Raw genomic sequence first — 11,430 nt, 5'->3', positions numbered from 1 at the left:
TGACACTGGAGAAGCTCCCCTCTGTAGAATCAAAGCAAATAGAAATACTTAAATACATCCCACTTTTCTTTTTTAGTGCTAATCATAATGCTTTTCTCTAACTTTACCATTTCAGCAGAAGACTGGTGGAGACTCAGAGCTAACAGAGTAATTAATGTTTTGATAAGATTAAAATCAGCTGTGCACTCTGAATGTCTATAGTTCACGTTAATTGCAGACTATTTTATAACTGTCCATGACCTCTGACCTCTCAATAAAAATAAAAGCTCCTTAAAATACTTCCTGCTTCTGTTTTATTATGGGTATGAGGGACTTAATAGGAGCTTGCACTGTCTTTTGTCTGATGTGAGTACAAATACTGGTTCTGATTGCTTTAGTTCTGTGGTATCTTGTTGGCTGGTCCGTGGGCTGGTCTCAGTCCTCTCCCCAAAAGAGGCTATGGAGATTCTGACGTTAGACGCTAGCACTCCTTATAAGCACCTGTCCATTCATGTCACGCCATGCTCCCAATAGGAAAAGCGTGTGATTGTTTTCCGAATGAGACAGTGTGCGTAGATAGTAAAGTGGTACTATATATCCTGCATATACAGTTCTTTTCTTCATTTCACTGCAAGCAAGACAGCCGAGGTTTGTTGTTTTTCTTCCAACATAATATGGAGGTAAGGGATCATTTTTCCTAATGTACATTTGAAATAGTATGTTTGATCAGTTTAATAGTCAGGTATAAGTTTGGAGTTCAGAGTAGATTTTTTAGCATTTTTGTTGTATATTAACAAGAAACAAAGACATTTATTGACAGCTGTGTGTATTTAAAATCTGATTTTTTCCCATGTGCTCAAAGTAGTTCTAGAAATTTAGAAAACCTCATAAAGAAATGTCTTATGATTTTAACAGCTTATATATTTAAGAGAAAGGCAGTCTGCTTTTATATTCTTCGTGTGTGCACATTTTCTTTAATTTGGCAGAAATGGGGACATAAAGCTCTAGAATACATGTCCTTACTAAGTTTTAACATCTGTTGGATAGTGCATTTTAGGACAAAATCTTTAAGCCTTAAAATATGCTTTAGATAGTGAAATGTTTAGGAAGCACGCAGAGCTTTTTCAGATTTGTTTTGATCACTTTAATTATTCCTTCTGTTCAAAGTAACCTAACCTTGCCACTGTTCAGTGATGGGTGATACAATCCAAATCCAATCGATACAAAAATGTAACCCCGCTTATCTGAAGGCAATAAGGCGCTTTGGCAGTGTGAGCAAAATTATCAGGTGTATTTACTCTTTGCAGTGACAAACTGCAAGTGATAAACTGACAAAATTTGGTAATTAAGGAAGTGTATTATTGAGATTCGCCGCCCTAGTTCATCAAACATGGACAGTGGAATCATCTCATTAGCTTCAATGCACTGATTTTGATTAATTTGATTTTGTCACCTGATTAATGCTGTGTCAAGTGTCTTTATGAACGTGTTCGTACTAGCACTTGATTATAATAAGCAAGAATCTATTTTTACTTACTGCTCTGTACTCTCCAGGTGGCACCTTGTGCCCAGGAAGTTGGTAGACATGCGGCATTACTGTTGGCTTATCTGAACTTGCAGAGAAAACAAGGCCACTTTTGTGACCTTGTGCTCAGACCGGGACAGAATGCAGGTCAACTTTACCCCGCACACAGGTGAGAAAAATAAGCTAATAACAAACAAACACACCAACATATACATATCATAAAACTGCCCAATGATATCATGATTATACTAACAGTGTGTGTCTTACACGATGTTCAGGATTTCAGACCTCACCACAAAACTGCTCTTTGTTCCCCCAGATGTGTGCTGGCAGCCTCTAGTCCAGTGTTGGCATCTGTCTTGTCCTCTGCTGGTGCTCTGGTGGAGCTGCAGGCCAAATGTCTCTCTGACTCTGTATTAACACCTCTTTTGGACTATATTTACACAGGGGATTTGCCCTACAGTTACGGCCAGCAACAGTATTATAGTCTGCTCACAGCTGCCTGCTACCTGCAGATGGATGAACTGCAAAAGGCTCTGAGGGCTCAACAGCAGACTGAGGTTTGCACTGCAAATGGCGCAGAGGCTTCTGCTGAAGCTGAAAAGAATTCTTATAGGACAACTGTGAATACCTCCCCTCATATGCCATCAACATCCAGCATTTTTACCTTTAGAAAACCTGACAAAACAAACATCTCCAGTGAACAAAGTATGACAACTTCACCAGACAGCGATATTCAGTATCAGGATTCAGACAATGTGGATCCGTTTAGTGAAAGTCAGATGCTCTCAGCTGCTATGGATTGCAGCACTGATGAAGTAGAAATAGATACAGGTAGAAATAGCAGAGACCACTGCAGTGGAAGGGATGCAAGGACTTTAAGCTATCCAAGTGCACCCTGTGGTATACTTGAAAGAACTGAAAGGAGCACAAATGCACGACATGCCAGACAAGCAACTTATCTAACGCCACAGCATTTGACTCTGAATGTCCCTAGCATTGCTGAAGTGTATCACACGTCTAAAGTGGACAAAGAGGCGGAAAAGGATCGGCTTAATCCAGCTGGCATCTGGCAAAGGTACACAGGTGACACTCTGGTGAGGACAGCTGAAAATAGGAGGAGCTCATCTTCATCCCCACATTCATATTGTGCGGCAGTACCTGTCATCTGTCACAGCAGCAGAGCAGCTATCCCCCAGCTAGCAGATGTGTCTCCTGTGTCTCCCTGCCATTCAGCCCTCCAGACTTCAAGCAACTCCAGCAGGTCTCCAGTCTCACGTTCAGCGAGCATAGAAAATGACAGCATTATTGAAGGTATTACATCTAAATGCAAACGTCAATATCAAGCACAGAGCCAGGAATACGGCCACAATAAAAAACACACTATTACACAAAATCTGAATAACAAGGATAATTTAGATCAATGTGCTTTACAAGATTTATATTACAAATCCAGTGGAGGTAGATCTCATTTTGACAGCAGCGATTCAGATCATTTTACAATGCAGGGCAATGAATGTGTTGACAGAGGATCATCTCACTTTACCAACAATAATGATCAGCATGCTTATTGTGATTCCTTTCAGAAAAATACACACAATCTTAGAGAAGATTCAGTGCTGCAGAGTAAGGACTGGAGTCAAGAATTGAAGCATAAAATTGATCTCAGGTTTGATGATTTCTCAACCAAAAAAAAGCAGCTGGATTTCTTTGAATCCTACAATGTCAGCAAATTGGCAACAGCAACAGCAGAACCAGGAGGTCTGAGAGCTGAAGTTCCACTTATTGCTCATCCTGTGGAGGACTTAAACACAGAACATCTAGGTCCAGAGGAAGAGGTGAAAGAGGAACACAGTTACTCTAATAGAGTTCCAGCTGAAAGTGATATACAGGACAGCCACTGCAACTATGAACCAAAGAAAGGGTACTCAAACATATACAGAGCTGACAAAAGTGCAAACAATGCTCCTTCTAACCATGATTCAAACTACAGTCCTACAGTGGTGGACACCAAAGAATTCCATGCTGATAGCTTCCCCAAATCTCTGCAAACTGAAAAGACCTCAGGCACTGACATCACAGAATCACATTCGATTTTTACAATGCCTGCGGACAGAAACATGTCTGACACCAGTGTTGACAGTGCTGTGAGACACTCTTATCATGGACATCTTCGTTATCATTGCCTGCAGCATGATGATATGCAAGAGGATGTGCACTTATTGCAGGGAGGTTCTGATGACAAACGCTCCCACTCAAACCACTTTGATGATTCTGATGGTTCAAGTGAGGAGGAAGACTTTGGTGCCTTTGAGAGTCCCCTAAAGCAGCACTACAGCTCAACAGAGACTACAGACCAGTTTCTTCTTCTGGATATTAGCACAAGACCTGCAGAACTATTAGTATCCTGCAAACACCGATCTGGCATAGAAGAGAAAGGGGATATGTTTGAAACTGGAATCTGGGCATATGATGGAGCAGAGAGGTACGAAAAAACATCTGTAGCATCTGTTGAAATGAAAACAGTTACGGCTAGGGCTAAATTTGGAACTGGGAGACTTGATATGGGTGGCACACACTGGGCTGCAAAGACAAATGCTGAGGAAAGAAAGCCTGTTGTTCAAAGTAGTCCAGCTGTTGAGACTATTCAAAATTCTTGCATTGTGTCTGAAGTTTCCAACCTTAAAGAAGGTGAGAACCAAACCATTACCTCGACACACTGTTCACCTCCTGGAGTGTCAGACTCCATGCAACCCTCTGTGTCTTTTTGCATGGCATCTGGCCTTTCAACCAGCATGCCAACCAATAGATCAGCTCATCTGTCATCTCCTGTTCACCACCCATTCCAATGCTCTCTATGCGACCGTTCCTTTAGCCAGCGAGGTTCTCTAAATAGACATGTGCGGAGCCACCTTGGTGTAAGGCCCTTCCCCTGCCCCCGCTGCCCTATGACTTTTTCACGCCAATACCGTGTCACCGAGCACATGCGTGTTCATCAGCGATGTACCCCTGGGAATGATTTTCAAAAGCCTCCTGCTTCATCAACTTGAGACTTTGAGGAAAAGCTAGGAAACTGAAATGCATTTTTCATTATAATATAATGTGTGTTAGGATGACAGTTTCCTTTAGTGTCTTGCAAATATATGTAAGACAGGGAATTTTTTTACATGTTCGATTTTTAAAATCAGAACTTGCAGATGAAAGTTAGTGACTTTAATGCAATTAATATAGGCTATTCTAAATAAGCAAAAACAGTAGGAGGGCAAGAAAGTAAAGAAAAATAAATGTTGTGGATCTTAATCATTTTAATATGCAGCAGTAGGTAATCCTGTTGATTCACAGCTAGAGCATCCTGGATTCAAACCAGGGCAGGGCCCTCCTGTTTGGAGTCTGTGCATTTCATCCGACCTCTGGGATATCTGGTTTCTGTCACCAGCAAAAACAAGTGTTCTTGCGCCCTTGACAAAGGTAATAAAACTGGTGGGAGTTGTTTCCCATAATGTGTTCAGTATAGAGAATTTGTTTTCCTACAGCCATTAAATAAAATAATCTATTAACTGAACATAGTGCAAAGGCAACATATCAAATGCATAAACAGAGAATGAATCAAATGAAATGCTTTTTTGAATTTGATGCCAGCAACACATTAAGAACAGAGTGCGAGACAAGGCCATGTTGGCAGTGATGCATCATCTCTGATATCAGAAACCCTGTATAAGTATTTGGCAACTGAGGTAACTAAATGCTGAAGTTTTAAAGGCAATATGTTTCCCATTCTTACCTTAGTGAAAGATTTTAGCCTTTAAAGACTCTTTAATTGTTGCAATGTTATTTTGTCATTCACTTGTTGAAATGAGCCTTTCCTTAAAAAGGTTTTCCTTTGGATGAAAGGACTTATTCCAAAACCTGTATACTAATCCACTAATATACCTCTATACCATGCAGTACTTTGAAATGTGCATTGATAACAAACCACATGGCCCCACTTCTCTTTACTGCAGATTTTGTTTTTCATATATACATGTGTGCATGTGAGGATGTTCATTTTTAATCTTTGCATTTTTTTTTTCCGCTAACATTTGTGAATGCAACAACAAATCTTGTGATTAAATATTCCTGAGCCTATGCAGTTATTTCCAGTACAGAACAAATTTGGTTTTAAATACAGTTCTGCTTAGCTGCCATGTCACCATTGGCCTTTGTGAATATCTCTGCATACACAGATTTCTCCAGATTTTCTGTATCTTTCAGTGATATTATGTAGCTGTGTCTTAAATTGGAAATATTGTTCTTAAATTGTCTCTTACAGAGTTGTGAATTCCTCCATTCCTCTGAAAGATGTGTCCTCTTTTTTCTGTTCCTTTTATAACCAGTCATGTTGTTTAGTCATTGTCTTCCTCCATGTCACCCTATCCTAGCATTCTCCTGTTAGCCCTAAATTTACATATCCTTCATTCTTCACCATTTTTTTTTAATTGCCCCATTATAACATTTGCTTACATCAAATTCAAAAGTATACAATTTTTAACAGTTGATATATTCCCTTTTTACTATTTTAAGCTAAACATATGGTATGACTGATTTGCAAATCAGTACGAAACCCAGAAGCAACCTGGAAAACAAGGTGGCATTTCCCTGCAAACTAAGTGTAGAACAAATGAATATTTTATGTTTATATATTTGGTATTTCACAATAACAATGTGAAAATAATGGCCAAATCTACAGAAAATACCATTCTGCAGCTTCCCTCTACTTTATCTGTTCGGCTTGCAGTTTACCGTACTGGCAGCTATTGCGTTCGCATATCAGTGTAAAACACTCTAAAAGATTGCGGTATACTACTGGCACCAAACAACAGACAGATACCAGCTCATGCACAAAGTAGATCATTTAGTATCTAAACAGATAGAGTTTATTAGAGACCAAACCGAGTAAAACTCAATAATGACTTCACATTCACCAGGTAGCCAGAACCATGACATTTCCTCTCTGTGTGTGATTTAATTTAAAGATATTACCATGTCAACTAACTGGCTGGTACATTATATTCCAAAGTTGCTTTCACGGCCTTTCACTTCCACAGGTACCAGAGCTGTCTAGTCTAATGCAGAGAGGGAGACACACACATATTCTATGCTCTTATCAACTTTACATGTTTAGCCATTAAGTAGTGTAGTAGATCTTTGCCATAATATTGACTTCATTCCATTTAGTGTTGTGATTCTGAATCTCTCTATATGTAATAGTTATATGTCTCACATAGTGTTCCCTGTAAGAGAGGACAGCTTGTTGGGTGTCACAGTGTTTGTGCCAATGGTGTGAAACACGAGTCAAGGGCAGCTATGAGGTTCTGTGCATGTTCTGTCTGGTCTATTCCAAAATATTTCTGTTAGGGACAGAAGGGTGAAAAAGGATCATATTATTTGGTATCTTACACCTGGTATGAACTATTGGTACCTTTGATAGGTAAATACATATATAAATAAAAGGGCAATGCAATTTATGAGAGGTGCTTTAAGTTCCTAAGATTGTGTTTTCATGTTCTGAAGTTCCCGCCTATTTTAATTTTTTTTTTAAAGTTGGGTTATTAACTTGTGATGCTAAAAAAAACCCCTTGTAGGACATTTACTTGTGTACTTATGATTAATAAGGACTGTTAATATTGTTTTGTTATACTAATGTAATAGTTTGGGCTCTATGGCTTTTGAAACATTAGCTGTGAGATGAGCAGTCTCCAGATAAAATCAACCAGCTGATCTAAGAACACTGGAACAGTCAAACTGCAAAGTGAGACAAAGACAAACATTTCTGATAAAAAAGATGTAATTAATTTTGAGATCATTTAACTTTAATATTATAAGAATGTAACATTGTACTTTAACTGCATTAAAAGGTTTCATGAAAAATGTTACGATACCTTAAAAATATTTGTGTGTGTGTCTTTCTTGCATCTCCTTTCTGTTTCTTTACTAACATACAAACACACATATATCAGCACACATTACAAACAAATACAATTAGTAGGGAAATATGAAAAAAGGTGCAACACATGCAATAATGCAATTAATTAATTGTATTAATTTTATAAGGAACCATCAGAATAGTTGCTAAAACTCAGTTGAGGAGGTGCCCCAACAGAATTAAATGGCAATATCTAATTAATTAAGGTAAATTGGACCAGTAAATACATTTGTACATAAATTTGGTTTATTAAGGATAATATTAGCATGTGACATGGAATATGAACCATACTTGTATGAAACAGATTATTAATTTGTTCCTTATTGATTTATCAAGTTTATGTTAGGTTATACACCATGCAATTTCAAAACGATGCATTGAATCTGCCGCTTCAGCAAACTAAAACTAAAGGGTTTGTTTATACAGTATATATATATTTCTTCTCTTAATTTTTCACACTTCAGACAGTCCTCTTGTGTTTGCTATTCAACTGACGAATCAGGCGATGCAGCAGTCATCACTACAATGGCCTAAAGGAGGAGAAAAAATTAGCGTAACTTGACCTTTTGCAACTTTTTAAAACAAATATTGGGTAATAAGTTCCTTGTAGGACATTCCCAACACTAAGCAATGACTGCAGTGTGCCCTCTTACCTGGCTTTTTGTGGATCGCAGGGCAATGCCAGCCAGAGCTGACATTACAATGAAAATAACCGCTACAACAAAAGTGTAGAACACAAAAACTGCTTCCAAAGCCAATCCCATGAGCTAAAAAAAAAAAAGGTTGACATTAAAGAAATGAAATACACTGTTACGTAGCATTTAACGCTATATTATATTTAATTTAATACATTTAAGAATTTAATTAGTTAAATTTAAAGCTCCAGTCAAAATACATCATGCTGTCCAAAAGATAGGTAAATAACAATAACAATAACAGAGACATAAAACCTGAGGCTGAGAAATATGATAAAACAATTACCTGGCGATTTTCCATTGGTTCAGTAAATGAAAAGGTTCCATTATCATAGATGTAATCTAGGTGGTAGGAATATGCTTCTATGTCAGGCAGGATGCGTATTAAAGTCCAGCATGCGACCAGTATGGAGACAATGCTCAGAGATAACGAAATGGTTACCTGCAGACACCAACAGACAAAGATGGGGGTGATACACAGTCATTTAAAACAAATAAATTCCACTGTAGTCTATGCAGTTCTGTGAAAAACTGAGTACACATGAGAACCACTTTTAGCAGCAATAACTTCAACTAAAATGTGATAAAGAAATCACAACCTCAAGGGTTAGGGTTCTGAGAAACTTCTTAAGAAAAAATCCCATTATATTGAGGTTGGTAAGCATTTGTTTATGCACAGCTCTCTTAAGGTCCAGCCACAGAATTTCAGCTGGACTCAGCTGGACCATTTCAGCACCTCAAGTATTTTTATTCCCAGTTTCTTTCTTGTAGATTTGCTGGTGTCCAAGGTTTTGCTGTGAAAAGGCTTTCTAATGGAAACCCTTCCAAACAAACTATTCTCCTTCAGTCTTTTTCCAGTTGTACTGTCATAAAAGTTAACATTTAACATGCTAACAAAGACCTGTAGTATAGTTTGTTTGTCGCATGATCTGACTTTGGGGTGAATTATATGATGTCCACATAGTGAAGATTGTTGTTAACATACTGTACATCTGAATGCTCCAGACCAGCAAACTGCCAAAAACATCTACTTTTACAGAGATGCTCTATTAATCAAGTGCATTTGCAGCACTACATACCCTGTTTATTTCTATGGAAGCAGTAAAGGTGTGATTTATCTTCACAGGTGTTAAGATATTAACAATGTTCAAATATAAGTCAAACTATAAATTAAACTATAAATCACTGACGATAATGCAATATTAAATTCTAAGGCATCCATGAACACTTTTATTTGAAGAAACCTCTTGTTCAATTTCTAGTTCTAGTATAATTTTGCTATAATATAACATTCATCATATTTCAGTAGAACTTACTGTTTTCTTGGTGGTGTTATGTTGTGCCAAAATGTATGTAATTCCACATATGATTAACTATGAGAAGACAGAGAGAAAGACAGATTTATTACATATCCCATGTGTTGGATGTTTGTAAGGTGACAGGAAAGCAAACACTGACACTAAAATAAAGTGCAATATAAATTCTGATTATTTAATACTTCTTAAGTTAATGTTAAGTTAATGTTAAGTTAAAAAATATTGAGTCACGTCAAACTTCCCAAGGCACTCTTTATTATTCTTGAACTACCAACCAGTGTCCCCAGCAGGAAGCCTGGTGGGATGACTGTCCATACATCCATCATCTGGGAGTCTGCCGTGATCGCAACGGATATGATAAAGAAGGATGCACCCAAGATCAGCACAATTGTCTAGGAGAAAACATAAACAACGTTTAGCATGATTTTGTTAGCTATGTTTTATTTTCTGTGGCAATATAAGCCTCAAGTTCTTCTCAAATGTGGAAAGATACTGAAATGAAACAAAACAACAAACATTCATGTGCATTTGTGTATGTGTCAGTGTCTTACACCAATAATTTTGGGTTGTCCCTTTAAGAAGCGGTGTAAAGGTTTTGTGCCCCCCACTGAGGTGCCTTGAGGATTTCCATTATTCCCACCTGGATCACTCACTGAGAGGAGCTCAGCAGACATCTAACCCATTAACACACAATGGTTCACAATCATTATTCTCAATCAATTCTTAACAAATGCATGTATCAAATGTCAGATTTATCATCTGAAAAACTCTGGCAGCATGTGTGTAGCTAATGGGATTTCTTCTTATGACAGCAAAATATTTTTTCACTTTTAATCATAATTATACACTACAGCATTAATTTTTAGTTGTATCTTAGGAGATAAAAGCTCCCGGAGTCCATTTAAGCTTGTTGAGAAGCCCAAAAGCCTGATGCTACAGATGCTGCTGAAATAGCATGGAGTCTGCAACAGATTAGCTACTAGCAACTGACCAACAATAGTCCAATAGACTGGCTGCCTGGTGCTTCAGCTTGTTGTCTGTAAGTAAACTGAGCAACTGTAGACAGTAAGCACATTCACAACATAAGCAGAAGTACTGTACTATAAAATATCTATTAAAAAAAGGAAAATCTGCTGTTCCACCAATCCACCGACACTCAAAAGCGTGTCTGCTTTAAGCTACAACTGTACTTCATTTTGAAGTGACTGACTACAAAATAAAGTTGTTTTTTTACCAAGCAAAAAGAAAGCTAGTAAACAAGAGAAAAAACAGACCGTAGGCAGCTGTGCAGTCAGAGCTGTAGTTCAGTGTGGAAGCTCCTCATATCAGGTTCATATCTGGAGCAGCTTAAGGGTAATCTCTGGACGATCACATCATTTTGAACTCTGAGATTTTTGGGAGTGTTTTTCTCTTTTTCTCCCCATTCCTCCAAAGTGTTTACTCATTTCTGTGTAGCTGAAGGGTTTTACTTTTTACTGTGAATTACTGTGAACTATTCATTACAGTGTTTACTTACTAGTCAGTTTTATGTACTGAACAATCAGGTGGACATTATGATCATTGTTATTTTTTTCCATTTTAAGTACATTAATATTCAAATGTGTAAATAGGTACACATGCATGAGAACAGACATACATCTTCCAACAAAAATCTTTTTCAACTAATTATAAACACTTTCACTCTGTGGAATGTGCTGAATCGAAATGATCGACTCCTTAAAATCGAGTGAAACTTTTCATCACTCCAGCCAAAGCAGCAGAGGGGAGGGATGAACTGTTTTTGTGTGGGGGCTAAAATGGGGCAGGGCTAAAATGAAGAAGTGGACTGTGGCAAAATATCCTGAGAGCAGAAAACACAGAAAGAGCTGATTTCCTGTTTAGCTATATGCTGTTTGGTGTTGTGCTAGATGGAAAAAAAAAATCAAATTGAACAGCAGAAGTTTGGGAAAGACA

The 11,430-nt window shown here is 37.8% G+C and overlaps 2 protein-coding genes across 4 annotated transcripts; one reads left to right on the top strand and one right to left on the bottom strand.

Annotated features, from left to right (window-relative positions):
* Positions 1–487: 487 nt before the first annotated feature.
* Positions 488–7,469, top strand: LOC113024490 (zinc finger protein 418-like). 3 transcript variants are annotated; one of them, XM_026171649.1, is made up of 4 exons: positions 488–659; positions 1,534–1,673; positions 1,824–2,818; positions 3,091–3,179. In XM_026171649.1, exons 1-4 carry the CDS (start codon positions 501–503, stop codon positions 3,108–3,110), a joined length of 1,314 nt encoding a protein of 437 aa, XP_026027434.1. In that variant the 5' UTR covers positions 488–500; the 3' UTR covers positions 3,111–3,179. The 3 variants fall into 3 exon arrangements, with proteins under 3 accessions (XP_026027434.1, XP_026027417.1, XP_026027426.1); XM_026171632.1 differs by having other exon boundaries at positions 1,824–7,469; XM_026171641.1 differs by lacking the exons at positions 488–659; positions 1,534–1,673 and having other exon boundaries at positions 2,736–2,818; positions 3,091–7,469.
* Positions 7,470–7,476: 7 nt separating this feature from the next.
* Positions 7,477–10,970, bottom strand: LOC113024510 (uncharacterized). Its single transcript, XM_026171659.1, has 7 exons — positions 10,752–10,970; positions 10,029–10,151; positions 9,753–9,869; positions 9,478–9,534; positions 8,448–8,603; positions 8,120–8,233; positions 7,477–7,996 (listed from the first exon to the last, which is right to left on the bottom strand). The coding sequence occupies exons 2-7, from the start codon at positions 10,149–10,151 to the stop codon at positions 7,949–7,951; spliced, it is 615 nt and encodes a 204-aa protein (XP_026027444.1). The 5' UTR covers positions 10,752–10,970; the 3' UTR covers positions 7,477–7,948.
* Positions 10,971–11,430: the final 460 nt, after the last annotated feature.

Source organism: Astatotilapia calliptera, chromosome 1, assembly GCF_900246225.1.
Source record: "Astatotilapia calliptera chromosome 1, fAstCal1.2, whole genome shotgun sequence".
Lineage (NCBI taxonomy): Eukaryota > Metazoa > Chordata > Actinopteri > Cichliformes > Cichlidae > Astatotilapia > Astatotilapia calliptera.
The sequence above is the reverse complement of the archived record's forward strand: the minus strand, read 5'-3'. Positions and strand labels throughout refer to the sequence as shown.

Coding starts and splice junctions, on each gene's coding strand:
- LOC113024490 (XM_026171632.1), top strand. CDS start 501: ATGCTCCCAATAGGAAAAGCGTGTGATTGTTTTCCGAATGAGACAGTG. Junction 660..1,533: donor TCTTCCAACATAATATGGAG/GTAAGGGATCAT, acceptor TGTACTCTCCAG/GTGGCACCTTGTGCCCAGGA. Junction 1,674..1,823: donor CAACTTTACCCCGCACACAG/GTGAGAAAAATA, acceptor TTGTTCCCCCAG/ATGTGTGCTGGCAGCCTCTA.
- LOC113024510 (XM_026171659.1), bottom strand. CDS start 10,151: ATGTCTGCTGAGCTCCTCTCAGTGAGTGATCCAGGTGGGAATAATGGA. Junction 9,535..9,752: donor GCTTCCTGCTGGGGACACTG/GTTGGTAGTTCA, acceptor GTCTTCTCATAG/TTAATCATATGTGGAATTAC. Junction 8,604..9,477: donor ATAACACCACCAAGAAAACA/GTAAGTTCTACT, acceptor TGGTGTCTGCAG/GTAACCATTTCGTTATCTCT.